Source organism: Palaemon carinicauda, chromosome 8 (assembly GCF_036898095.1).
Source record: "Palaemon carinicauda isolate YSFRI2023 chromosome 8, ASM3689809v2, whole genome shotgun sequence".
NCBI lineage: Eukaryota > Metazoa > Arthropoda > Malacostraca > Decapoda > Palaemonidae > Palaemon > Palaemon carinicauda.
The window spans coordinates 11,938,204-11,939,322 of record NC_090732.1 but is presented as its reverse complement, the minus strand read 5'-3'; the positions used below and the strand labels follow the sequence as shown (position 1 = coordinate 11,939,322).

The window sequence follows — 1,119 nt, the reverse complement described above, 5'->3', positions numbered from 1 at the left end:
CTGATGATTCTAAGGGCTCTATCTTCTTTGAAGCACACCATTTAACAAAAGTTGTCCATTTTGCTTGATAAACTGCTGTGGAAGACTTTCTCAAGTAACGAGACATTCTCACAGCTGTCTTTGACGAATACCCTTGTCTTTTCAGCAGACACTGGATAACCTCCAGGTGTGAAGACGAAGGGATTAAGGATTTTCGTGAAACCTCAGGAAGAGTGGCTGCCTCAGGAGGTCCGGTCTGTCTGGAAGAGGCCACGGAGGGAGAATGGCGAGGCCTTTTAGGTCTGCGAACCTCTCTCTCTCTGGCCACCAAGGCACTACCAAAGTCATCTTTAGGTTGTTGGCTGTCCTTACTCTGTTGAGGACCTGTCTTATCAGGGCGAAGGGAGGAAAAGCGTACACGTCAAGATTGTCCCACTTGTGTTGAAAGGCGTCCTCCAAGGCTGCCTTTGGGTCTGGGACAGGAGAACAGAATACGGGGAGTTGCGAGTTCAACCTTGTCGCGAAGAGATCCGCTGGGCGGGTTGAGTGTCTCTAGGTCGGGACTTATGCATACTAGACGAGGCCTCATCTCGATGGGCAGACCCGTCGAGGCTACTCGTCCTAGGAGACGACTCCCTCCGCTGGGCGGGTTGAGTGTCTCTAGGTCGGGACTTATGTCTGCTAGACGAAGCCTTACGGTCAGCGGCTGACGCCATCATGAGGCTACTGGAGGCCCTTCTAGGAGGACTGTCTCCTACCAGCTTGACCATTGATCTTGAGACTGTAGTAAGGTCTCTCAGCTTGTCCTCGGGTATGAAGACCCATCTTCCTTGAGGAGAACCAGCTCTCCTGCTCTTCTTCTGCGGAGAACGGGATCTTCTTCTCCTATCTCCCAATACCGAGGGAGACCTAGAAAGGGATCTCCTCCTCATGGACCGTTCCCTCTTCCTTCTATGCCTCCTGCGGCGTTCTTCCTCAGACGAGACTGAAGACTCCTCTACCGACGAGTCTGACCCACCAAGGAACCGAGACCTCGCAACAGATGGAGCCTTCCTCGACACCTGTTGGGTTCCAGACGTCGATGGCTGTAGGAATTCTACCGGGACTGCTGACAAAGGAGTCGGAAGCATCGACGGACGA

General features: G+C 53.0%; 1 protein-coding gene across 1 annotated transcript in view; it reads right to left on the bottom strand.

Annotated features, from left to right (window-relative positions):
• Positions 1 to 488: 488 nt before the first annotated feature.
• The window catches only part of LOC137644794 (serine/arginine repetitive matrix protein 1-like), an 891-nt gene continuing 260 nt past the window's right edge, over positions 489 to 1,119 (bottom strand). Inside the window, exon 1 of the mRNA XM_068377690.1 lies at positions 489 to 1,119. This exon is cut by the window's right edge and continues 260 nt beyond it. Within this exon, the coding sequence (XP_068233791.1) occupies positions 489 to 1,119 (631 nt within the window).